Raw genomic sequence first — 25,414 nt, 5'->3', positions numbered from 1 at the left:
TAATTATTTAGCATTTGTATATCTGGTGCACCAACTTTAACCCCCCCCCCCCCCCAGAATTGAAACAATTGGAGGGGGAATAGTGTTAACGCCCCCAGGAGTTTCAGGTTGGGCTGTAATGTGGCCATTTGTAATGTACTTTTTGTAAGGGCTAAAAGAAACTTAAAATGAGCCTTCTCTACAAGCGATCTGTATGTGTGTACACCTTCATTGTAAGTGATACAATCAGTTGAAAATGCATTTCTTTTTTCATTTTGGTGTGAAAGTGTTGAGATCTTTTGGTTATATTCCACTATGTACAAAGTATGCATATTAGCAAGACAAAACTTGCATGACAGTCTTGTAAAGCATGGAATGCTTTAAACAAAATTACATTCATTAGATGTGACAGCGACTAACTGGGCAATTGTCTGTCATTTGCCCAAACGTCCCTGAGATTAGAGAACTGATTGCAGACTTGTGTACATCTGTAAAGCATCTGCAGGAGCAGTGCTCAGCCACTCATGAAAAGATGACAATTCAAACTATACATAACAAATGAATACTGCACGTGATGACACTACAGCTACTAGCATCAAAATGAAATTGTCATCGTGACAGATGTGCTCGCTGGAAAAATGTTTCTGGCAGTCTAGGGAAAAGGAAGAAGCAGGCAACAAAATTCTCTACTTAAAACATTATCCTGGCATTTACAGCATATACAGTACAAAACCATTGGTGAACTCATGCCTGTGAGGGACAGCTTTTTAGACGTTTACCTGTACATTTCTGCATCTCAGAAGAGGCACAAAGTAATTTCACTTCTCGAAAGGAATGCTGGAAGATCTGGTTCACAAATGACTCCTTGCCATTAATGCTTACCACCAGAATTTGGTTGAAAACAGTTCTTTGACTGGTGTTTTTCTTCTTCTAATTTAATTGCAATGCACTCTTTAGGGAAATTGTATAGGGTGGAAAGAACTCACTGGGTGATGAAATCGCCCAGGCGAGTTTAACCCCCTGCAGGGTGATTACCCTACTTGGATCAAGCAAAATGATCATCACCTAATCTTTAGAACTCGCCAACGATCCCAACGCTGTCAAGTTTGGGAATTGTGTCTTCCTATTAGTGGCGTCAAGAGCGTTCTTGATACAATTGCATTTCCAGAACGTATTTTAATGCTGCAGTTTAGATGGCTACAGTGCGCTGTTGCAAGAACTCGTTGGTACAGCATCTGGTGATCATGGCTCCAAGGTTCTTCAGGTTTCCCTCACTTGGCCAAGCCAAGGCCATCTTGCTTCAGGCATGAGGTGTCAATGTGCTAGCCTTGGCCCCACAGAAGTTATTGGTTCTTGAGATTTTTTTTCTTTTTTTTTCTGAAGGAGTCTATGGCTACATGGTTTAGATTTCAAGTCACCAGTTTCTTTTAATATTTCTGCAAAGAGATCTTCTCCCAGCATTTCCCCGTGCAAGCTACATAGGAAATGCTGCCTTTGGTGTGAATCTGGGGCACATAGCCAAATCACTATAGCGAGTTGGGCTCCAGCTACACAGAACGGGAGTTGCGGCCGAATCTGAAATGGCTGCGATTCCCAGTGGAACTAGACCAGGCATGGGCAAACTTGGCTCTCCAGCTGTTAAGGAGCTGCAAGTCCCACAATGCATTTGCCTGTATGAGTCATGACTGTGGCTGTAAGACTCCTGCAATGCAATGTGGGACTTGTAGTTCCTTAACAGCTGGAGGGCCAAGTTTGCCCAGGCCTGAACTAGACCCTTATGCTGTAGTTTAGAAGTAGAAGTTAGCAATGCATAAATGGTAGGAGCACAACCAAAGTAGATACTGGAAGTTCTCATTCGTCTTACCCACAACAAATTATGCAGCAGATAATGCAAATGGTGTATAATATTTTTTATATTGTCTGTCAGTATTGTTGAAATGAAAATGAAATTGTTGAAAATGTCAGCATTCTATGGATGTTTTTTTTCACATGATTGTAAGCATTATTTTTAAAGAGGAGCTGTTAGGTATAGGGTCTCAGAGAAAATAAACACATATATCAGTAGCTAAAGATTGGCTGTACTTACATTACATATGCATTTCACTGTCCACGTTTGGATTTCACAGAATTTGTATATAGTATATGCAGAGATAGATGCTCCTGACAGCTCATGGCAGGTTCCATGTTTGTGAAGCCAAATGTGTCGTCATGTCCTGCCTGCTTCTGATCACAGAACAGCTCATACTGAATAACACTAGTTTGCAGTGAATATTAATGAGCCATGTGGCTAGGAACAATAGCGGACTCCTGCAGTGTACGCTGCCCCGAGATTTATCTGTGCTGTGGCTGGACTGAGTTTTAGAAGCTGCTGAAACTTGATCCCGTCTTCTCCTTAGCAGCCGAGGGGAGGGCCCCAGAATGCTTTGCAGTATGTTATGCGGCTTGCGTCCTGCTTAGCTCTAAGCTTTGCTGATAAGCATACATCAAAGGTAAGAGAGATCTTTATCTTCAGTAATGTCTTTTTGGCTTCCTTCTAAACTGCTTAACACAGGAGACTAGAGGTTTAAATTAGCTTCTGCAGCCTGACAGTTACTCTTTAAGGCATTGATTTTAAGGTGGTTAACAATGTGAAGCACCTTCTCCTTAGTCCAGGGATCTTGTAATCCAGGGTATGATGTAAGGTTTAAACAGCCACAGCTTAGTGTATGAAAAACACGGCTGACTGCCCTCAGCAAGAAAGCTTAACCATGGAGCTGGCATTCTCTAACTATTCTGCATTAAACAACATTTTGCAATCTTTTTTGACTTGACAGTAGAATTCCGGGCAAAAATGCTCCTACAAATATCTTTCCAACATACAAAATAATGGACTGCATAATCGGACCTCTCCTTCTGCTCAAGAACTAGTCTGGCAAGAAGGGTGCACCAGCAATCATACTAGTCAATTCTACTTTTTGGAAGAAATTATTTAACCCTTTGCCAAGTGTTAAGTAATGTGGTGGTTGGAATGTATGTAACGCAATGGTTTATGTAGTCTCTGTGGGGCTTTCAGTGTAATAAACAATCAAAAACAAATATAAGGGCAAATACAATTTTGCCTTCCAAAAACAGAGTTTGCAAGTATTAAGCTCCACATGTGCAAAGAGTTACTTCCACAACATGTCACTTCGAGACAGTTGACATGCAAATCCTTCCTTCATGTCCTTTTAACTGAACCCGAGGTGAGAGTGATATGGAGGCTGCCATATTTATTTTCTTTTAAGAAATACCAGTTACCTGGCTAGCCTGATGATCTTCTGCCTATTATACTTTCAGCCATAGACCATGAACAAGCATGCAGCAGATCAGGCGTTTCTGACAATATTGTCAGAACTGACAAGATTAGCTGCATGCTTGTTTATGGTGTTATTCAGACACTACTGCAGCCAAATAGATAAGCAGGACTGCTAGGCAACTGTTATTGTTTATAAGGAAATAAATATGGCAACCTCCACATCGAGCTCAACTCAGGTTCACTTTACGGTACGTATGGAAGTAGCTGTTTGCCAATGCGGAAATTAATATTTGAAAATATTTTCAGTTTTAGGTAGAATTGTGCTTGGCATACTTTTTTAGTATTTTTTTTTTTTTTATGATTTCTCTTTCCACCCAAATGCGAGCAATTTAGTTTTTTACTCAACTAGGTACCTTGTAACCCCGATTAGAAAAAAATAACACTGATTTTTGATTTTGATTTTGATTAAACACGCACAACCCATCAAAATAAGAAATTTTATGAATGTTACAACATTTTGATATAAAAAAAAAAATAAAAGAAATGGTCACACGTGTGGTTGCCATCACTTTTTAAAGCATTAAAGGCCAAAGGTGCGTACTGGAATTTTCAGTTTAGAAGCACAAAGGATCTTACGCTTGTCTGAAAATCATTTGATATTTCAAATGCCAGAACTGCTGAAACACAAGTCTTGCTCTTAGTTCAGCTGCAAGCCATTTCATTTCCTGATCATTGCCGTATTTTTCGGACTATAAGACGCACTTTTTCTTCCCCAAAAGTGGGGGGGGGAAAGTGCCTGCGTCTTATAGACCGAATACAGGGAGTTCCCGACTTACGAACGCCCGCCGCTACAAACCGCCGCCTCGCCGCGTTGTCGGGGACTCCCTGTAATGTCTCTGCTGGCCTCCTGCACTGCCCATGTGTAAAGTGAATAGCGGTGGTTATCTCCTGTTAACCTAATTAGCGTGATCCCGGCCGTCTATGGAAAGTAATTCATTCAGTCAGTCACGCTGCCCTCCTGCCCGTGTAAGCTAATTAGCATTTATTCAACCTGCCTCCCACCCATGTGATCTAATTAGCATTCAATGGTGCGCCTCCCGCCCGTGTAATCTAATTAGCATTCAATGACGCGCCTCCTGCCCGTGTAAGTTAATTAGCATTCAATCACCCCCCTCCCGCCCGGGTAAGTAAATTAGCTCGGTGTAAGGTACCGGTAATTAGCCGCATCACTCAGCTGACACTGGAAGCCTGCCATGAATAGCTGCTTCTCTCGCTCACTCCTTCCTCCTATTGCCGTCACTTCCTGGTCACGTCATTACATACGCGACCGTCACTATGAGGAAGGAGTGAGCGAGACAAGCAGCCGTTCATCGCAGGCTTCCAGTTTCAGGTGAGTGATGCCCGCGGCTAATTACGGTACATTACACCGAGAGATTGAATGCTAATTTACTTACACGGGCGGGAGGGGGTGATTAAATGCTAATTAGCTTTCACGGGGAGGAGGCGCGTCATTGAATGCTAATTTACTTACATGGGCGGAAGGGGGGTAATTAAATGCTAATTAGCTTGCACGGGCAGGAAGTGGAGTGATTAAATGCTAATTAGCTTACACAGGTGGGAGGGCAGGGTAATTGAATACTAATTACATTGCCTGTGTGGGGGTCTGGAGATTGAACACGAATTACCCTTCATGGGCTGGGGGGGGGGGGGGAGTATGGAATGCTAATTACCTTACATGGAAATGAATTTGAACGCTAATTTACCTTACTTAGGAAGATACAGAGATACAATGTTAGTTATCATACACAGGGGGAGATACAGGGCTAAATACCATACACGGGGCAGATGCAACACTAATTACCATACACAGGGCAGATGCAAGGCTAATTACCTTACACAGGGAGGATACATGTAGCTAATTACCGGGGGAGAGATACTGGCTAGGGGGCAAGAGGAGGACATGATTGGGGACAGGACGACGACTCCAAGGGGGACAGGACACAAGGGGGACTAGTGGAGGATATATAATTGGGGGAGAACATGTACAAGACGCTCCTGGACCATGGACGCGCCAGATTTAGTATTTTTTTATTTTTTTCCCTGGTTTTTGCTCTCTAAAGCTATGTGCGTCTTATAGTCCGGAGCATCTTATAGTCCGAAAAATACGGGTATTTCTATTTATTTTGTTTTTGGAAAAAAACATTAGTGTCATCATTGTGTCTGTCATACATAACATAACCTGTTGAAAATATGTGTCATTTTGTTCCTTCAGTCAGCTGTAGTGATCCACACAAGTCCTATTTAGGCCCTGTTCACAGTGCTCAGTTGCGTTACAGAATAGTTCTGCATATCCGCTCACTGCCCATACAATTCTTTGGGCCTGTCACAGCACTGCATTGTAACTGATTGCGTTATTCTAACTCGCTGCATGCAGGCTTTGTATTAAAGTTCAGTTAACACACATAATGCAAGCCTTACACAACTGACCACTGTGTGCCTAGCCTTGAAGGCCACTGGTTTTGACTTTATAAAATGCCAGTTCATTATACAGTAGGTGCTTTTCTGAGCAATATGGTATATGGAGAGAGAAATGCCCATTTGGGGCTTATCATACTTTTGTATGTGTGCAAAAAGCATGCAGTTGTTTTATTACTGACTGAATATCTGTACAGGTTTGGCCATGCTTTATCTTATTTTTTTGTATTTTTGTAGAACTGATTACCATTTTACTAAAGAGCAAAGTACTGTGTAAATAACATTGTAGTCTAAGTATTTGATGGTATGTTTTGTAGGTAAACACTGGTGGGAAGACCATAGAGGAACGGCGCTCAAGCTTAGATGCGGAGATTGACTCTTTAACAAGTATCTTGGCTGATTTGGAAAGTAGCTCCCCATACAAGCCACGCACAAGTCAGGTATATGTCTGGTTTGCTATTGTAATCTTTCATCTATTTATTCTTTGTATTTATTTTTATTCATCACCTCATTTTTGGTGCATGTACTATATGCTGTGTACACCATTAAAGAGTATTTGGGCTGGCACTGGATGCATTTCTTGGGTAGCACTAAATAGATGTTGCTTCTTTCTTCTGACTTAAATATACAACAAAGTATTTTCTTAAAGGGACTCCGAGCAGTGCAGAAACTATGGAAAGATGCATATCATTTTAAAGCTCTCTTTCTCCTCTTTCCAATGATATATAAACCGCCGCCCTACGCCTTTTAGTTTTCGCTATTTTCGCGATCGAAATTGCCGTGGCCGCAATTTCGATTGCGAAAATAGAGAAAACTAAAAGACGTAGGGCGACGATTTAGGTGTCGTCAGAAAGAGGAGAAAGAGAGCTTTAAAATGATATCCATCTTTCCATAGTTAGATTGTATTACACAGGGCGACTTTTTCTCAAAGTCCGCAGCTCCATTCAGCAGAAAAAGTCGCCCTGTGTAATACAATATAACTATGGAAATATGGATATCATTTTAAAGCTCTTTCTCCTCTTTCTGACGACACCTAAATCGTCGCCCTACGCCAAGAAGATTGTTCAGTCTTCCTCCACCAAGCTGTACAGGGACCCCCGAAGAAGCTTGTCCTTGCTGTGCCTGTGCAGTAGTACGGATCGGCTCTGGCAGAAAAAGCAGAGCCCGATTGGGTCCATGGTACTACACAGGTGGCTCGGGCATGTGAAGTAGCACAGTCGCAATCACGCTCTGGATATAGAAGCTGACTGACCAGAAAGATCAGCAGGACTGCGAGGCAACTGGTGTTATAGGCTAGGCAATCTGTTTAATATGGTCTAAATGACACACCTGAAACAAGCATGGAGCTAATCTTGTCAGATATGTCATAGACATCTGATCTGCATGCTTGTTCACGGTCTATAGCTTAAAGTATTGGAGGCAGAGGCTCAGCAGGACAGTCAGGAAATGTGCGTTATTTAAAAAGAAAAACACATGCCCACTTCCATATCCCTCTCACCTCAGGTTCTCTTTAAATATGTCACTTTCTGAACTAATTGAAATCTTAGAATAGTTCCCCCCTCCTCTGGATAGCTAAAGGTTTAAACGTGGATAAGGATTTAAATTTTTATTTTCCTCAGTATTCTGTACCAGAGATGGTGGCTTGCATGCAAATTTAATGTGCCTTGGCAATCCAGTATACTTTAAGCTACATACAGTTTGCATTCAATTTGCATGTAAGCCAAAGCTATTAGCATTTCATTGGCCATAACATAAAAAAAAATCTGTCTCCAGTTGCTTTCTCATAAAGTCTAGTACCTGTTGTCACAGAATACCATAATTTTGGAAAGATATCAGATCATATGGTTTAAATCTAAATTAAACTGATCGCATTTAGGGCATCTGTTTATATTGGTCCAACATTAAAGCCCATAGTAGCGTCCTCAGCTCTTAGAAGTTCTGGAGTACTTGGTATGTTGACCTCTACATGATGAGCATGCGCTCTAACATTCCTGCGTAGTGTGTACCTAGATCATAAACTGCCATTTCAAAAATGTTGCATAAATGCTATAACATAAAGGAAACATCAATCGAAATGTGCTGCCCCATGATATATTTTTCTTCAGCCCTTTGCAGCCGACATGTCCCACGCAGCATCTCTGCTCGCAGCCACTGGCCCGGGGTCCCCGCCGGTGCATAGGCCGACCTAGAGGTTGTCCTCTACTGCGCCTGCACGAGCGCCGCTGTCAATCAAGTCCACATTGTTTGCAGCATACTGCTCAGAACTACTGCACCTGTGAAGTACACTGCGGACAATGTGGACTTGATTGACAGCGGCACTCACGCAGGTGCCGTAAAGGAGGTCGGCCTCTGCATCGGCGGGGACCCTGAGTCGACTGCTGTGAGTGGAGATGCTGAAGCTGTGCAGAATATAATGAATAAATATATATATATATATATTTTTTTTTTACAATAGCAAAAATCGTGGAGTGGAGGAGCACTCAGTAAAAGGAGAAATTCCTGCGTGCCCAAGCCAAAGGTCTCAGTACCAATGAGGCCCATACAGCATGCATACAAAAAGGGCTGGCACCACAATATTCTGTGGTGCCAGCCCTTTTTGTATGCATATTTTTTTACAATATTTTATAGTTATTTAGTGTAGTGTTTGCCCATTGTAAAATCTTTCCTCAACCTGATTTACATTCAAGCATCAGGATGGCGCCGTTGAGTGACACCACAGCACACAGTACTCTGGCCCTTCTCCTCTTTCTACCCCTCTTACCCAAACTTTTCACACCCCTCTTTCGATGGAAGGATTCCTCCTGATCTGTGTCCTCAGAGAAGCCAGGCCATCATCTTTGGCTCTGTCCCCTGGGGTGTCCAGGTTTACTACGGCTGTACTTGTTAGGGTCCCTCTGATCCCACAGCTGCTAGTCCCCTCTCCACCACTATGACCAGCAGAACAGCCTTGGGCAGCCCTCCCCCACTCCATCATGCTGGCCCCTTGTGCTGGCTCCTGGTCCACCGACGATCTGCTCGACTGCACCCCGCAGCATACGACTCCCCCATGCACCACCAATTGTCTATGCCTGCTCTATGAGCATTCTACTGTACTTTTAGGCTTCTTTCACAGGGGGACGTTAAAGTTGCACGTTATAAAAATTCATAACGCAGACTAACGCACAGCAATACAATAAAAGGGAGGGAGACACAGAGAGCCCAATATAGTGCAGTATGCGCTGTAAGTGATGAGTAGTAGAAGATAACGTATAATTTTATACTCAAAAAATACCAAAGATTGGGTTACCGCATCAGGTAACCACTAGATAGGCAGGTGGGGAGTATTAGACCTGTCCCCACTCAGGGTTAAAAGTCGCTCTCTGTAGATCGGAAAAAAGGGAACCAAATCCCCTCCACCAGGAGTAGACACGCATGTTATACAGTTGTACAGAGGCGCCAGAAGTGTAAAAATTAAAAGTTTTAAAAGAGAACAATGGGGGGGGGGGTATTTCTGGTGGACTTACCTCCCCAAGAGGACACACACAGATTGTTGCTTACTTCAACACAATAACTGTATATTAACATACTCCAATTAAATTCAACGCGTTTCGTGGGCACATCCCACTTCATCAGGCTATAAAGGTGGAGTACAATGGACTCGAGCCTTCTCTGTCTGTGCAGAGGCGCTAAGCACAGACAGAGCACGCTTGAGTCCATTGTACTCCACCTTTATAGCCTGATGAAGTGGGATGTGCCCACGAAACACGTTGCATTTAATTGGAGTATGTAAATAAATCGTTATTGTGTTGAAGTAAGCAACAATCTGTGTGTGTCTTCTTGGGGAGGTAAGTCCACCAGAAATACCCCCCATTGTTCTCTTTTAAAACTTTTAAATCTATTTTTACACTTCTGGAGCCTCTGTACAACTGTATAGCACAGCAATACAAAGTCTGTGCGACAGTCACAGTGCACACGTTGCGTTGTGTGTAACGTGTAGAAATATTTAGAATATTTAGAAAGTGCTGCATGCTGTGCGTTAACCTCCCTGGCGTTCTATTAAAATCGCCAGGGAGGCTGCGGGAGGGTTTTTTTTTTTATTAAAAAAAAACTATTTCATGCAGCCGACTGAAAGTTGGCTGCATGAAAGCCCACTAGATGGCGCTCCGGAGGCGTTCTTCCGATCGCCTCCGGCGCCCAGAATAAACAAGGAAGGCCGCAATGAGCGGCCTTCCTTGTTTTGCTTCCCTCGTCGCCATAGCGACGAGCGGAGTGACGTCATGGACGTCAGCCGACGTCCTGACGTCAGCCGCCTCCGATCCAGCCCTTAGCGCTGGTCGGAACTATTTGTTCCGGCTGCGCAGGGCTCAGGCGGCTGGGGGGACCCTCTTTCGCCGCTGCTCGCGGCGGATCGCCGCAGAGCGGCGGCGATCAGGCAGCACACGCGGCTGGCAAAGTGCCGGCTGCGTGTGCTGCTTTTTATTTGGTGCAAATCGGCCCAGCAGGGCCTGAGCGGCGACCTCCGGGAGTAATGGACGTGTGTACTCGTCCATACCGCCAAGGAGGTTAAGCAATAAATTTGCTGTTCTGTTTGTTGCACATGCCCGTAATGTTTTTTTTTTTTTAATGTAATGCATGCGCAGTTTTCGTTCCATCAGTATGCGATGAAAACGGTGCACAGAGACACAACGCAGTGCAAAATAACGTCCAATTTCATAACTTACATGCGCTGCATAAGGGGCACGTTGTGTGACTTTAACGTCGCATCAAATGCAACGTCCCACTGTGAAAGAGGCCTTATACATTATTGTTCCATCACCAACCTTGTATGTGCTAAAACCAATTCCAGGTACAACCCCTGTTGTACTTGGCACACACATCTTATTCTGAAATGCATCACAGATGGTAACATCTTTAGTGCTGGCAAGGATCATCAATGCAGAATGTCTGTTTTGTTGTGTGTCCCAAAGTAAGTAATCAACATGTTTTCTCTAAAGCCGCATCTACACGCGTAGATGCGGCGGAGATGTGGCTTATCAATAGAGCCACTGATGCGGCTCGATTGATAAGATCCGACAAGACGGATCTCCCCACTGCCGATTCCCTGCTCGTTCCCCGCGAGGGGACAATGGCAGGGAATCGAGCGGAAGATAAGAGGCGCCGGCGGGGACGAGCGGGGAATCAAATCCGGCGCGCGAGCGGGGACGCAGCAGGCACACGCGGGGACGCGGAAGAGGCGATCCGTCGGCTAATTGAGCCGCCGGATCGCAGCCTCATCTACCCGTGTAGATGAGGCTTTAGAGTGCTCTGGGGGAAATCATTCCGCATATCTACCCAGCATAGTCTGTGACATACCAATATACAGCAATATATACATAAAGGAAGTGTTTCAGATGCAGACATCAGGATAATTAATGTAAAAGTGGGCATCCTGAATCATTTACTACATTCTACTATATGCCACTGGAGTTCCTCTTTGAGGTCATCAAGAGTGTGCTTTTCCATTAGATCTTCCAGACCATATTGTGTTATGGCAAGTGTGGCAAAACCTGTGCTGTTTGGAATAGGCCACATTTTATTCTTTTGCACTTTTTTATTGTTTGGCCCATTTTGCAACTGTTGAAAAATAACTAGATACAAATCTTTGAAGCTCTCCTTAGAGCGTTGATTTTGTCTAAATCTGGCATTGTATAGTGTTTGAAATCTGCTGTTTCCTGTAAAAGATTTGAGTTCATAATGCCATAGTTAGTCTGTGTGTTTTAAGGAAGGGTTCTGGCTCTGGTTAGCTGCGGTCTTGGGCTGCTCATCATATGCATGTTTACAGAGCAAAGACCATTACACAGGCAATTTAACCTGCATACTTCCTTAGACTTTGTACCTGACTAATATGATATATTTGTTAGAAACAATTACCTGTTTGAGAAATTAGAAAGTTAAAGTAGATATCCTGTGTCTATATGTCTATTTTTTTTTCAGTTAAAAAACCCTTCTTTACAGACATGCTTGGTCTGACTTGCCAATACATTTTGTGTAAATAGAAGCCTGAGCCATATATGTTTTGATAGAAAACCTCAAAGCGGCACTTGGGGTAAGATTTACTCAGGCTGAGCTGGAATGTGAAAATCGAGTTAAAGAGGCAAATTGAAGAGTTTAAGTGAAGCCACTGCTATAAAGATGCAGAGCCTGTGGCAGAATCATATTTAGTGGAAAGGACATTTTCCTGTTTCAAGGCATAGCGCCCTGTTCTTGCCTGAACTTTGTCACATGTTTTCGTGTATATTTATTTGTGTATCTAGTAGTAGTTTGTACTGAAAAAATGTCATCAAATGTTTAGCTAACCTGTTTATCTAGCGGTTCGCTTGGTTAGTTGCTTCCCGTCATGTATAATATATTATAATACATTTATAATAAATGAACTCCTTCTGGACCGCCCTTAGTAAAATCTGTACAGCACTTATGGCTGCTTAAAGCACTCATGAGTTGAAAGCAGAAATGTAGTTCTACTTACTTGGGGCTTCTTCCAGCACCTAGAAGTCATTTGGGTCCCTCTGCTTCACTCCAGTCCTTCCCAGGGTCCTGCTCGGCAGTCTGTAAGGTTTGCCAACCTCCGATGGGTTGGCGCCTTCTGCGCATACTTGGGCACTTGCATGCGCACACCCTCCCCCCGTCATCGGGAAGGCACTGCGCCAGCGGAGTACTACTGCGCCTGCGGAATGCGCCTGGGGGACTAATTAGCCGGGGCACGCGCATCCGCTGGCATTAGGCTCCGCCCACCCATGACGTCAACCCACCGGCCAATTAGCAGCGCCGGCGGGTTGTAAACACCCCGATCTCGCCGTTACTAAATGTATAATGCACTTTACGCTAACCAAGTGTATTATACTGGCTGCCTCCTCCCCGATGGTCCCAGTGATTGAGCGACCACCAGGGGAGGAGACAGCTGTGTATAAAAACACACACACACACACACACACACACACACACACTGATCCTGTCCCCCTGATCGCCCACAGCACCCCTCAGACCCCCCCCCCCCGATCACCCCCTCAGACCACTGTTTGCACCCAATCACCCCCCCAATCACTCATCAATCACTCCCTGTCACTAACTGTCAAAGCTATATTTTAGATTAGGCTCTAATCAGCCCCCTAGGGGCTTCTGATCACCCCCCCCCACACACACACACACACACTCAGATCCTCCCCAGACCCCCCCCCCTGTGTACTGTATACATCTATTCTCCCCTGTAATCACCCACTGATCACCTGTCAATCACCCATCAATCACCCCCTGTCACTGCCACCCATCAGATCAGACCCTAACCTGCCACTTGAGGGCACCCAATCACCTGCCCACACCCTCAGATCGCCCGCAGACCCGCCCTCATATCACCTCCCAAGTGCATTGTTTACATGTAATCACCCACTGATCACCCATCAATCGCCACCTGTCACTGCTACCCATCAGATCAGACCCTAATCTGCCCCTTGCAGGCACCCAATCACTCGCCCACACCCTCAGATCGCCCTCAGACCACCTCTGATCAACTCACCAGTGCATTGCTTGCATATATTCTCCCCTGTAATCACCTACTGACCATCTATCAATCACCACATCCCTCCCTGTCACCACCTGTCACTGCTACCCATCAGATCAGACCCTAATCTGCCACTTGCGGGCACCCAAACACACACCTACACCCTCAGAGACCCCTCAGACCCCCCCCCCCCCCCCAGTGCATTGATTGCATCTATCCTCCCCTCTAATCACCCCCTGAGACACCCAACAATCTCCACCTGTCACCCCCTAGCACTCCTACCCATCAGATCAGGCCCTAATCTGCCCCCTGCGGTCTTCTGATCACCCACCCACACCCTCAGATCCCCCTCAGAATCCCCCCCCCCCCCCGATCACCCCCCTGCCACTATCCTAGTGATATAAAAACAGTGATCAGTGAAAACTGTCACTTTTTTAGTATCACTAGTGTTAACAGTTAGGCCAGTTAGTTAGCTAGGGCCCTTCGTTGGGTAGTTAGCGTCAATTAGCACCCAGCCCACCACACCGCAGTCACGAATTAGTTGCTGATTAGCATCATCACTGTCGCTAATCAGCATTGCTACTATATAGTATCTGTAAGTGATCATTACTGATCGCAGTCAGATCTATATTGGGGTCACTAGGATACACTAAAAACAGTGTTTGACCGATCAGGCCTGATCGTTCGCCTGCACTTGCGTTCAGCCCGCCCCACCGCAGTGACAGAATTTTTTTTTCTGATCACTGCAAAAAACACTGTACAATAGCTGTGACGCTGTAAAGATCTGTTTTGATTTTTTTTTTTTAATTTTTTTTTAAATCAAATCTCAGTGACCACAGCTTTGTACCTCACAAGTACTCCCTTTTACTAGGTAGGTGCTCTTTTTCCTGGGTAGTCTCAGAGGAATACCCCCTAAATTTAGCAGTCCACCATGGCAAAAAAGGGGTATTCCGCTGAAGTGGCCGCCGAGATTCTGGCTCAGTGGGGTGAATGCGATTGGGAAGCCTCTTCCGACAAATCATCCGTGTCAGAATACGAACCGGTGAACAGCAGTGGCTCGCTGACCGATGGCAATGATGAGGTTGAGGTCCCGGCTAGAGCCAGGCATACCACACCCCATGTCACTGGACCGCAGGTGGCGCAGGATCAGACTCAAGGGCAACAGAGTGGTGCTAGCGCTGATCCGAGTTTTCTTGGTGAGGCATGCACTAGCAGCGTAGCATCTCCTGGACCTAACACCAGTACTACCATAGACCATGGTGAAGTGGCAAGCACCAGCATGGTAGTAGAAACTGGTTCGGTGGCACGTGCATTAAGACCCCAGTCGCAGCCACCAGCAAAACGGGCCCGTACTACCCATAGTCCCCCAGAGATGCTGGCAAATCCCAATAGGCAATCCCCTGGTTCCGCCGCACCTGTACTGTCTGCTTTCACCGCCCAGTCTGGAGTCCAGGCGGTGCGATTTTATTGGCGCACGGAACTACATTGCAGTGCAGCATGCACCCTACTGGCAGTAGGGTTTGACGGACCGGAAACAGGAAGTGGTAGAGCGAGCTAGCTCTTATCCCCCGCCGCTGTGATATCGGGATTACTTGAAATACAGAGATCGGGATTACAGCAAGTATTTGGGCAGCTAGATGTAACCTCTATTAAGGTACTGTACTGTCATCTGCTTACATCTCGAGTGGGCTTGCATAGCCCGGGGCAAGTTCCACACCCCTTTTTGCGCTGAGGTACTATACACATGTATGTATGTATGTGTGTATATATTTTGCCGTCTTTGGCATCAATAATTTGCATTGAAATGAAACAAATCTGATTGTCTGTTTGTGGCTCCACCCAACTGCTCTAAATTTGATCCCCAGTAACCCAATGACAAACTGTACCAGGTTTGAGGCTTGTGCCATTAACCGTGCAGGAATGGCAGCAATTAAATATTCCTCTTGAAAATTAATAGGTGAATTTTGATTGGCTTTTGTAGGCTCCACCCACTTTTCTTAATATTCATCTCAGTCACTCAGTGACCGGCTGTGCAAAGTTTGAGAACCCTGCTAATAACAGTGTAAGAATGGCTGCAGTTTATATTTTCCCAGTGAAATTTGATCGAGATTTTGGCTTCAAATGGCAATCACGGAGCCGAACGCAATTGCGGGCTAGTGGTGCTCCAAGTGCCAAGTGTGAACTAGCCCTTACTGCTGCTGGTAATATGGCTATTAGTATATACTCATCCTCTAGTGTCTATTGTTTTATCTGCAGCCCGTACCATCTCTTCCTATGCTGGAGATTATTTACCTGAACAATAGTGAGTTTACAGGCTGCCCGCCAACCTGTGAATGAATCACTTGTTTAGGTTGTCGGTCTATCTGCAGTGCTGGAGCGCCTCTTAACTGTTGACTAGATTTCAGCTTAATTGGTAAACGCATACATGATTATTTGCTGTTGATCTGTGCTTCATTAGCCATGCCTGCATTGCCAGTGTATAGAAAAGTGAATCTCTATGGAAACAATTTACAGGGGAAGCAAAGCTACAATATTTTTTTGTTCCCTTGTTTTTTTTCCATTTATCTCTTCGCTCTATGTAGACTGTAAATATTATGCCAGAAAGGGAAATGTGCTATTAGTCTGCTGCATAATAAAACTTTGCTTAGTAGTGTGAATGTAAAGCAGTCTTTGTACAGCTTATGTTCCAAACCAATATTCCTAAATATTTAGTTTTCCGGTACCAGCCTACTTCTCTGGGGTTTTTTTGTTCTCCCTCAAGATAGCGTTTTTTTTCTGCTTCTGTGCTCACCTAATGCTTCTTTTCCCTGGTCTGAGTCACTGACTCAAGTCAGAAATAATGGCCAATATGTTCTTTGTGTTCTCACTCTTGTGGGTTTGTCTGTGTTTAGAACCTGCTGAAAAAAACTGAATTGCGTGTCTGACAGAGTTAATGTAGGATATTATTGATCCCTGGATATAAATTTGCTTACGTAAAGAGACACTGTAACATCCAAAACTTCCCCTGGGGGGTACTCACCTCGGGAGGGGGAAGCCTCAGGGTCCCAATGAGGCTTCCCACGCTGTCCTCTGTCCCACGGGGATCTCGCTGCAGCCTTTCAAAGCCGGCCCGACAGATCCGACATCCTGTTTAATATTTACCTTTCCAGGCTCCAGTGGTGGCGCTGTCGCGGCTTTCGGCTCCGAAGTAGACGGAAATACCCGATCTCGGTCGGGTCCACTTTACTGCGCAGGCGCCGGAGACTTGCGCCTGCGCAGTAGAGCAGACCCGACGGCGATTGGATATTTCCGCCTATTTCGGAGCCGAGAACCGCCACAGTGCCTGCGCAGGAGCAGGGAAGGTAAATATTTACATCGCCGCTATTCGGAGGGCTGCAGCAAGACTCCCGAGGGACGGAGGACGGCGTGGGAAGCCTCATTGGGACCCTGAGGCTTCCCCCTCCCGAGGTGAGTTCCCCCAGGGAAACTTTTTGATGTTACAGATTTTCTTTAAAACAGAAGATATTTGCAGTTATTCAGCTTTACAGGAGCAAAGTAGAACTCCCATGATGCATCACTTTATATCCCTAAAAAGCCAAGCATACATCCAGAGCCCCTGGTGTGCTGGATGCCTATGGCCTATTAATTATACAGAGCCATGCAAATCCAACTTACAGACAGCTCTTTTAGGCCTTCATCTGTGCAAGGCGTGAATTAAAATGGATCAATGCTTAGAATCTGGGAAACCCAGTTTCCTCATTGTGAGCCAGAACTCAGAGACAGGGCCCAAATTACTTTAATAATAGCTTAATTCGGCCTCCAGCAAAAGCTGGCAACAAAATTATGTCTTTCCCCTGAGTCCATGGCAGCCTGGAGGGAGAATAGAAATTAACGCTGCCGGGACTTTTGCAGGAGCAGGGTTTTTCGGCTTCATCCTGCGCCCAAATTTCCTGGCAGCAGTTTTGTATGTACGCACAGTGACATGCCATCAATAAACATATGTTACGTTGACTATTTTTGTAAGCCTCAAAGAATTTTTAGCATAATTTTTTTTGTTTTGCATTTCTGAGAAAGATCATCATTTGTTACTAAGTTGAAGGATGGAAAACTCTAGAGTCATGTTAGAACATGCTAAAGTTGTCAGTGGGCATAAACAGTGGATTCTGTGCAGAAAAATTTTGATTGATAAAGCATAAGGCTAAACCTTTCCATTTCTTGTGCCAAGCTAAAGACCAAAAGGGCTGTATTACTCATCTCTCCACTTATGACTGTCATCTAAAGCCGCCTGCACCATCACCAACATATTTTCACCAACTTTCATTGCAGAATATCTGTGTGCATGTGATAGTTTTGGTATTTACTTGGTAAATAGCCCTTGCTAATTATTCAGTATTCCTGAACCTTTTTTGGGGGAATCCCGTGGCCAGTAGCAATACACAATTATGTAGCAGAGTTTACCCCCACTGTATTGTGTCCATACATTGTGCAAATGATAAGGTCTGTCGGCAAAACAAACTGAGTTTGTCTTAAATCTTTGTATTTAATACTGGGTGTTAAGCTAGGAACATCAACAAGTAAATTAAACTGGCAAATCCATGGAATAATCTGTGCATTTATGTATCAGATGCTGGTGGACTCTTATTTAAAGTCAATTCATCACATTTGTAAACTATCCTGCAGTAGTTTTGGTGCATATTTATGTTCTAGGGCTTTTTTTATATGGATCAACTTTAAGATGGGTACATCGACACAATAACCCCTTAAAGAGAACCCAATTGGGTTTTTGTCTTCAATTTTAGGACACAGAGGCACATTCGGCTTTCAATGTCCAGCGCTCTGCTGTCCCCAATATAAAAACCGCCAGGCTAGCGACACACAGATTGTCGCTAGTCAGCTGTTTACCTTTCTGCTGTCATTCACTGCCGCTCTCCTGCCGCCTCTATAGAGCGGCTCCCCGCCTGTGTTTCGCCTCCGTAAGCCGATTGGAGGAAGCTTACGGAGGTGGGAAGGGACACAGGCGGGGAGCAGCGCTACAGAGGAAGCGAGGGAGCTGCGCTGAGTGGCAGCAGAAAGGTAAACAGACTAGCAACAATCTGTGTGTCGCTAGCCTGGTGGTTTCTATATTGGGGACAGCAGAGCACAGGGGGGGCCTGAGGGCGCACTATAAGGACACAGGCTGGGCAATGTATGCAGAATGTGCCTCTGTGTCCTAATATTGATGTCAGAAACCCACTTCGGGTTCTCTTTAAAGGGAATGTCCAAGCAAAGTAAAAAAATGAGTTTCACTTACCTGGGGCTTCTACCAGCCCCATGCAGCCATCCTGTGCCCTCATAGTCACTCACTGCTGCGCCAGTTTCCCGCTGGCAGCTTGCCAACCTCGGAGGACGGCGGGACGCATTGCGTACATTTTTACGCATTCCCGCTAGTGCAGGAACATTAACACATACCTTTTTCCGCATTACTGGTTCAACAAGCTGCCAGCAGGGGACTGGCGCAGCAGAGAGTGACTACGAGGGCACAGGATGGCTGCATGGGGCTGGTAGAAGCCCCAGGTAAGTGAAATTCATTTTTTTATTTTGCTTGAACCTTCCCTTTAAGACCTGTTTGCAATGGCACAGTGCAGCAAATACAGTACTGTGCATTAGTCTGCAGTCCTAATCAATCACCTATTGTCACAGTAGTGTTTAACTAGTTGACCACTGAGGGGTTTTTCCACTTAAGGACTAGAGCAATTTTCCACTTCAGTGCTCCTCCCTTTCTTTCGCCAATATCTTTTTTTTTTTTTTTTTTAAAAAGTATTTTTATTCAAGAGAACAACAGGATAGTACAAATCAATGGCATAGGGACAAAGTTAGCAGCTTAATTCACAGTAACAGGTATCACAAAACACTGTCAATTGAATACAAGCACGGATTATTTCCATAACATTGAACTTCCACTAAATATCCTGATGCACTCAGGTTTTCATTTCTGAATAGTAAGGTGGGAGGGGGGGGGGAGGGAAGAGACTACAGTGGGGGATAGACGGTAAGGGGAAGGTTAGAGGTTGGGCAAAGGATTGGGTAGATACAGGGGGCGAGGGGGAGGGAGGAGGGGGGGGGTGAGAAAAGGAGGGGAATAGTGAACTGCACCACGCGGGACTCCTTCCAAACTAACAGTTAAGCGTTACTTTTGATAATACCAGAATACCAACAAGGTCTGTACATATTTTCACTTATTATTACAGAAATCATTAGCTTGCTCAGTGCCTCTGAAGTCTATCCAGACTGCCCATCTATGTGACCAAACCTCCTGTTTGCCCTGCGCAGATAGTAGTAATTCGTCCATCCTTATGATATGGTTAATTTCCTGTACAAGATCAATAGCAGAAGGGCATCTTGCGGACCTCCAGTTTCTGGCGATCAGCAATCTGGCGCATATTAAAATTAATCTAAAGATTGACTTTTTGGCAGATTTGATCGAGCCCGGTAGGACTGATAATAGGGCTATTTCCGGGGTGAATGGGATGGATGAGAGGTATAGCAAAGAGTGTAGTTGGAAAACCTGTTTCCAGAAGGATTGGATAACACCACAGGACCACCATATGTGATATGATCCGGTTTGTACATTGCAACGCCAGCACATGTCAGAGGCTAGCGGGTCGTATCTACAGATGGACAGGGGGACTCTGTACCATCTAGAGAAAATCTTGTAATTTCTTTCCTGAGCTAATATAGAGGGAGAAGACTTGTGCGAGAAAATAAATGATTTTTCCCAATCTTCATCCTCTAAGGTTGACCCCAGATCTCTATGCCATTTACTTTGGATACGTTCTAAATTAGTTTCCCCGGCCGACCCAATCAGTGCCGAATAGACCTGCGATAGCATATGTTCCGGTCTGTCTTGAAGGGAACATAGGCTCTCAAAGAAGGTTAGGTTCCTATGAATATTCCCCGACTTAGCTAGGTCTCGGTAGAAGCCCTGAAACTGCAATATCTCAAACCACCGCAGGGCGGGCCAAGTTTCCTTGTCAGTAGCCCAGGATTCAGGTGACGTGAGGGTTCCCTGGGAGATATAGTGTCTAATTTGGGGCCAATTTGACCTATCCCTTCCACAGAATGCGGGAGCGTGCATGTACAGTGGAGGAAAAAATTATTTGACCCCTCACTGATTTTGTAAGTTTGTCTAAAGACAAAGAAATGAAGTCTCAGAACAGTATCATTTCAATGGTAGGTTTATTTTAACAGTGGTAGATAGCACATCAAAAGGAAAATCGAAAAAATAACCTTAAATAAAAGATAGCAACTGATTTGCATTTCATTGAGTGAAATAAGTTTTTGAACCCTCTAACAATAAAAGACTTAATACTTAGTGGAAAAACCCTTGTTTGCAAGCACAGAGGTCAAACGTTTCTTGTAATTGATGACCAAGTTTGCACACATTTTAGGAGGAATGTTGGTCCAATCCTCTTTGCAGATCATCTCTAAATCCCTAAGGTTTCGAGGCTGTCTCTGTGCAACTCTGAGCTTGAGCTCCCTCCATAGGTTTTCTATTGGATGAAGGTCCGGAGACTGACTAGGCCACTCCATGACCTTAATGTGCTTCTTCTTGAGCCACTCCTTTGTTGCCTTTGCTGTATGTTTTGGGTCATTGTCGTGCTGGAACACCCATCCACGACACATTTTCAGTTTCCTGGCAGAGGGAAGGAGGTTGTCGTTCAGGATTTCACGATACATGGCTCCATCCATTTTCCCGTTAATGCGATTAAGTTGTCCTGTGCCCTTAGCAGAAAAACACCCCCAAAGCAAAATGTTTCCACCCCCATGCTTGACGGTGGGGATGGTGTTTTGGGGGTAATAGGCAGCATTTTTCTTCCTCCAAACACAGCGAGTTGAGTTAATGCCAAAGAGCTCTATTTTGGTCTCATCAGACCACAGCACCTTCTCCCAGTCACTGACAGAATCATTCAGGTGTTCATTGGCAAACTTCAGACAGGCCTGCACATGTGCCTTCTTGAGCAGGGGGACCTTGCGAGCCCTGCAGGATTTTAATCCATTGCGGTGTAATGTGTTTCCAATGGTTTTCTTGGTGACCGTGGTCCCTGCTAATTTGAGGTCATTCACTAACTCCTCCCGTGTAGTTCTAGGATGCTTTTTCACCTTTCTCAGAACCATTGACACCCCACGAGGTGAGATCTTGCGTGGAACCCCAGAGCGAGGTCGATTGATGGTCATTTTGTGCTCCTTCCATTTTCGAACAATCGCACCAACAGTTGTCACCTTCTCTCCCAGCTTCTTGCTAATGGTTTTGTAGCCCATTCCAGCCTTGTGCAGGTCTACAATTTTGTCTCTGACATCCTTGGACAGCTCTTTGGTCTTTCCCATGTTGGAGAGTTTGGAGTCTGCTTGATTGATTGATTCTGTGGACAGGTGTCTTTTATACAGGTGACTAGTTAAGACAGGTGTCCTTAATGAGGGTGACTAATTGAGTAGAAGTGTCTAACCACTCTGTGGGAGCCAGAACTCTTAATGGTTGGGAGGGGTTCAAAAACTTATTTCCCTCAATGAAATGCAAATCAGTTGCTATCTTTTATTTAAGGTTATTTTTTCGATTTTCCTTTTGATGTGCTATCTGCCACTGTTAAAATAAACCTACCATTGAAATTATACTGTTCTGAGACTTTTCGTTTCTTTGTCATTGGACAAACTTACAAAATCAGTGAGGGGTCAAATAATTATTTCCTCCACTATATATGTTAAATTGAGGGTTATCCAGGATGCTAGACAACGGGCTAGGTATGTTAGAAAGATTATATAGGGGTCGCGCTTTATCCCAACTGACGAGTAATTCTTTGATCCAAAATGGGCGAGAGGTACTCCCAGGCCTAAGTGATTTTTGTGTCCACAGGAGGGCTTTAGGATCTACCGGGGATTCGGAAGAGACCAGAGACACCCATTGTTTTTGTGAGCAGCTATGAAAAAGATCAAGTATTAAAATCAATTGGGCAGCCACATGGTATCTCTTAAAGCAGGGCACGCCTAGGCCTCCCTCGCTTTTTGGTCTAATCAGCATGTTGAGGTTACATCTAGACTTTTTACCCCCCCACAAAAAGGATATAGTCGCACCCCTTAGCTTAGAGAAGAACTCCTTAGGGACATTGACTGGGATTGCCTGGAAGACATATAGGAGCCTAGGTAAGATGTCCATTTTCAGGACATTAGCTTTACCCAGCCATGAGATTTTGAGTTTTTTGTCCATTTGTTGAGGTCTGAGATGATTTTAGTGAGTAGGGAAATGTAGTTGAGGCGATATATTGTAGATAAATCTGAGGGTATGTTGACACCGAGATATTTTAACCACCCTGGCGTTCTGATTATATCGCCAGGGTGGCTGCGGGAGGGTTTTTTTTGAATAAAAAAAAAACTATTTCATGCAGCCAACTGAAAGTTGGCTGCATGAAAGCCCACTAGAGGGCGCTCCGGAGGCGATCTTCCGATCGCCTCCGGCGCCCAGAATAAACAAGGAAGGCCGCAATAAGCGGCCTTCCTTGTTTTGCTTATATCGTCGCCATAGCGACGAGCGGAGTGACGTCATCGACGTCAGCCGACGTCCTGACGTCAGCCGCCTCCGATCCAGCCCTTAGCGCTGGCCGGAACTTTTTGTTCCGGCTACGCTGGGCTCAGGCGGCTGGGGGGACCCTCTTTCGCCGCTGCTCGCGGCGAATCGCCGCAGAGCGGCGGCGATCAGGCAGCACACGCGGCTGGCAAAGTGCCGGCTGCGTGTGCTGCTTTTTATTTGATTAAAATCGGCCCAGCAGGGCCTGAGCGGCGACCTCCGGCGGTGTTGGACGAGCTCAGCTCGTCCAGACCGCTCAGGTGGTTAAGTAACCAGGAGACCATTTAGAGGAGGATTTTAATTGTTCCACCTTTGAGGAAGGGATCGAAATATTGAGAATCTCTGATTTCGATAGATTAATCTTAAAGTTGCTTAAGCTACCAAACAAATCTGCCTCATGTAGGAAATTTGGTATTGTGATATGAGGTTCCGTGATATATAACAGCAGGTCATCTGCATATAGCGCGATTTTTGATTGCTGATCACCAGAGTTCATTCCCCTGATGTTGGGGTTGTTTCTTAGTGCTTCTGCAAAGTGTTCCATGCATAATATATAGAGCATTGGGGACAGGGGGCAACCCTGTCTCGTCCCGTTTCCGATGGAGAAGGCGTCTGACAGGATCCCATTAACCCTCACCCTCGCAGAAGGATTATTGTATAACCCCATGATCTTTTGTAAAAGGTTTTGGCCCAACCCAATTTGGGATAAAGTTTCTCTAAGAAAGCCCCAGTGGATCCTGTGAAACGCCTTCTCAGCATCAACAGACAACATGCACATTTGCGTTCCTTCTTTCTTGGCCTTATGTATTAGTGAGATGGTCTTTAGGGTATTGTCCCTGGCTTCCCTGCATTGTGTGAACCCTGCCTGGTCAGTGTGTATGATGGAAGGTATCAGGAGTTTAATTCGTTCGGCAATTAGTTTAGAATATAATTTAATGTCTAGATTAATCAAAGAGATCAGGCGGAAGTTACTACAATGGGTTGAATCCTTGCCCGGTTTCGGGATGACAACTATATGTGCCTGAAGGGCCTGCTTAGGGAAGGGGTTGTTGTCGCTGATGGAATTAAAAGCCTTACAAAGGATAGGAGACAAGTCAGTAGCGAATTTTTTATAGAAAGCACCTGAGAAGCCATCCGGGCCAGGACTTTTGTTTTTAAGGGTTTGTATTCCTGAAGAGATCTCGTCTTCTGAGAAATCTAGTTCCAATTTCTTTACTGTCTCCCCGTCTAGTACCTTTAATTTGGTTTGTGCTATATAGTCTTTAATTTTATTCGCTAAAGCATCAGGGTGTAGATCATGGAATTTCCCTTTAATATTGTATAGACTAGAGTAGTAATTTTGGAATTCCTTTGCAATATCTGAAGATTTATATTTAAAGAGAATCTGTACTCTAATATTCTTACAATAAAAAGCATACCATTCTATTCATTATTTTCTCCTGTGCCCCTCTGTGCGGTTTCTGCCACTCTCTGCTGCAATCCTGGCTTGTAATTAACAGTTTTAGGCAGTGTTTACAAACAAACTAACCAGCTTCTAATAGGCTCAGCTAAGCATAGTGTATGAGTCATTCAGAGTATGCAGGGGGCCTGCAGAGGGTGTGTATCGCTTCTACCAATCACAAGCAGCCCTGCACATTCCACACAATCAAGCTTTAGCCCGACAAACAGGACAGAGGAAAGATACATTGATTTATTACAGAGACAGTGCAGTTAGGAAAGACTGCAGTAAGCCAGAGCAGATTAGAACAGGCATAGGAACTTATAGGATAGAAGAACTAAGGCTGAAAAAATTGTTACAGAGTCTCTTTAAGAACGTCTGAATTAGATGGCTTGATGTGGGGGATGTAGTTGAAGGAATTTCTAGGGTGCAAGTAGGATGCCAGTAGCGTACCACATTTGTCGGCTTTCTCATAGAAAGTCCCCTGGGCCTTTTCCCTAGCTCTTAGTGTCTGTTCATCTAGTAGAGTCAAAAGTTGTTGCCTTGTATTTGACAGCTGGAGGTTAATGTTGTGTGGGGAGTCCCGTCCTGACTTTTGTTTGTTTTCTAGATCTGCAATTTGGGATATCAGGGATGCAATGCGGAAGTTTTTTTCTTTTTTTAGTCTCGTCCCATGTGAGATAAAGATCCCTCTAAGGACACACTTCAATGCCTCCCATTTCATGGAAGGGACTGTGGAATCATTCTTATGATCACTCTGAAAGTTAACAATGGCTCTTTTGATATCCCCTAGACAGGTAGGATCTTTCAGTAGGTTGTTGTTTAATTTCCATTGGAACTCCCCTCTTTTGTCTTGAGAAAGATTGATATAACAATAGACCGGGGAATGGTCTGACCATATTTTTAAACCAATGTCCGCTATAAGAGTTTTCTCTAACAGACTGTGAGATGTAAAAATATAGTCGATCCGACTGAAAGAATTGTGCAGGGCGGAATGGAAAGTGTACTCCCTGAGATCTGGGTGGAACACCCTCCAGCTGTCCACTAATTGCATGTCTATCAATTTCTTTTTTATTTGTGTTTTAATATTGTGAGAGGTGTGGTCTAACTCTCTGGAGGAGTCCATTTTAGGATTCAAGCACATGTTGATATCTGCCCCAA

At 44.7% G+C, this 25,414-nt stretch overlaps 1 protein-coding gene across 6 annotated transcripts in view; it reads left to right on the top strand.

Moving 5' to 3' along the window:
* Nucleotides 1–25,414, top strand: part of LPP (LIM domain containing preferred translocation partner in lipoma) — a 419,710-nt gene that overhangs the window by 224,587 nt on the left and 169,709 nt on the right. For all 6 annotated transcript variants that reach the window (XM_068281218.1, XM_068281216.1, XM_068281219.1 and 3 more), the window contains one exon: nt 6,046–6,168. In XM_068281218.1, the coding sequence (XP_068137319.1) occupies nt 6,046–6,168 (123 nt within the window). The remainder of the gene's footprint in view (nt 1–6,045; nt 6,169–25,414) is intronic.

The sequence above is a fragment of the Hyperolius riggenbachi genome, chromosome 4 (assembly GCF_040937935.1).
Source record: "Hyperolius riggenbachi isolate aHypRig1 chromosome 4, aHypRig1.pri, whole genome shotgun sequence".
Taxonomy (NCBI): Eukaryota; Metazoa; Chordata; class Amphibia; order Anura; family Hyperoliidae; genus Hyperolius; species Hyperolius riggenbachi.
The sequence above is the reverse complement of the archived record's forward strand: the minus strand, read 5'-3'. Positions and strand labels throughout refer to the sequence as shown.